The sequence below is a fragment of the Kryptolebias marmoratus genome, linkage group LG1, assembly GCF_001649575.2.
Source record: "Kryptolebias marmoratus isolate JLee-2015 linkage group LG1, ASM164957v2, whole genome shotgun sequence".
NCBI classification, from domain to species: domain Eukaryota; kingdom Metazoa; phylum Chordata; class Actinopteri; order Cyprinodontiformes; family Rivulidae; genus Kryptolebias; species Kryptolebias marmoratus.
In genome coordinates this window covers 34,372,430-34,374,425 of record NC_051430.1, presented here as the reverse complement: position 1 = coordinate 34,374,425, position 1,996 = coordinate 34,372,430, and the positions used below count along the sequence as shown (strand labels likewise).

The 1,996-nt window shown below is 40.2% G+C and overlaps 1 protein-coding gene across 1 annotated transcript in view; it reads left to right on the top strand.

The window, feature by feature from the left end:
- The window catches only part of pik3cg (phosphatidylinositol-4,5-bisphosphate 3-kinase, catalytic subunit gamma), a 16,316-nt gene that overhangs the window by 9,295 nt on the left and 5,025 nt on the right, over window positions 1-1,996 (top strand). The window contains 3 exon segments of the mRNA XM_017438217.3: window positions 851-916; window positions 1,066-1,209; window positions 1,390-1,471. Of these exon segments, the coding sequence (XP_017293706.2) occupies window positions 851-916; window positions 1,066-1,209; window positions 1,390-1,471 (292 nt within the window).

Below are 1,996 nucleotides of genomic sequence, written 5' to 3'. Positions count from 1 at the left end.
GCACGTCCTGCAGTGTAATCATGGAACATAAACGCATCGACAAACACTTTGTGTCTGCAAAACATGTGAGGAGAGCTGCAGACCAGGGACAATCCAGAAATGCTCATGAATGTCAGTTTAGAAGCTATCAAAGTTCTCAAATAAAGCACCTTAATCCCATTTTCTGGTCAAAAGTGGTATTGCTAATATGGTAGGTTGATGCTGCACACATGTGAGCAGTGTTTGGATAATGTCAGACCTTAGATTTAGATAAAGACAAACCTTTAAATGTGTGAAATATTAGGATAAAGGTATAAAGAAATAATTGATATAAAGCTACAACAATATAGTTAAAGTGAAACTGAATTATTTTAGCAGCAGGTCCTTACAAGGTTAGAAAAACAAGAATTTGTGTGTGTGTGTGTGTGTGTGTGTACTTGTTTTTGTCATATCGTGGTGCCTTTAAAAACCCCATTGGGACCTTTTGAACTTATAAGGACCTTTGTGGTCAGATGTTTCTCAAAAAAAAAAAAAAAGCAAAACAACTGAGTAGTTTTATAGTTTTATAGTTGAAGATGTTTTGTTTCCATCCAGGGGAGCTTTTACAGCTCAAACAAACTGGAGAATGTGGATTTCCAAGCTTTAAACTGCTTGAGATGTTCTGTTATTAAGATAGATTGACATGCAGATTAAACTCACTCCCCTCGCAATGGAGGGTCTTTAATAAAGTGGCTCACATGGGCTTTGTTAAGGTTGGATGTGAGGTGTTTATTCCAGTTATGTTAAGGTTAGGGTTAAATGAAATGAAGCCAGTTTTGTGTCCTAAAAGGAAAAGTTGTGTAACCTTGTGTGCATGTTATCGTCTCTGTAGGCCGTCAAGTTTGAGCCGTACCATGATAGCGCCCTGGTCAGGTTCCTGCTGAAGAGAGCTCTGAGGGTAAACAGAACTGCCTTCCATTTTCTTTTTTGCAATTAAAACAATTGTAACTTTTAAATAGATTCTAGAGAGCAGGAATAACGATCAATCCTTGAAACTTGAATTTCGTTTCCTTTTTGTTTTTGTTTTTTTGCCACGTTTATCCACAGAGTAAGCGTATTGGTCATTTTCTCTTCTGGTTCTTACGGAGTGAGATCGCCCAGTCCATGCACTACCAGCAGAGGTACGCTGTCCTGCTGGAGGCCTACCTCCGAGGCTGCGGTGAGGACATGCTTCAGGACTTCAGGAAGCAGGTAATGGCTGAGGAGAACGTGTAGCCACACCCCCCACATTGGAGACTGGTTAGATGCCGTAGCACTTATGTTTGAGACAGCAAGAGCGAGGGAGCTGGGGTTTTATGGTATATTTGTAATTAGAAATGAGGGAATGATTTAGTGGTAAAAGTACAAAATATGTAATATTCTGCTCTCCAGGTGGAGATGACTGAGGCTCTGCAGAAAGTCGCTCGAGAGATCAAGGCCATGTCTGCGGACAAATATGACATCACAGCTCAAGGTGAGGAGAAGCGATGGGACTTTAAGGCATATTTGCCAACATTTGGGAATGTCAATGTGGGACAACATTCCCTTCACTCCCCCCCCCCCACACACACACACACATTCACATTTTAAGTCTTACATTATCTGTGTTTAAGTCTGTCTGCCCAAATATCTACAGTTGTATATAAACAGCTGATCTATTCATCAGCTGATCATGTCTTTAAAACATCACTCCCAGAAATCCACACAAACATCACAGATTCAACAGGATTTTCCTGAATTCTGATCAATTAATTTGAATTAAACACATATCATAGTTGCTCTCAAGTTTGGATCTTTCTCTCCGTCCTCTCAGCTGTTAGATTGTAAATACTGATCAGTAAACAGCTGGAACTTGTTATTTATTAGCTAACCTGAACATTTCCAGGCCTCCTCTTGATGCTCAGACACAACTTCCTGCTGTCTTTCAACCACTTTGAAAAGCTTTCTTTCCTGCCTCCATCTTTATCTTTCTGCCTCTCCATCTTTAGCTCTCTGTTCT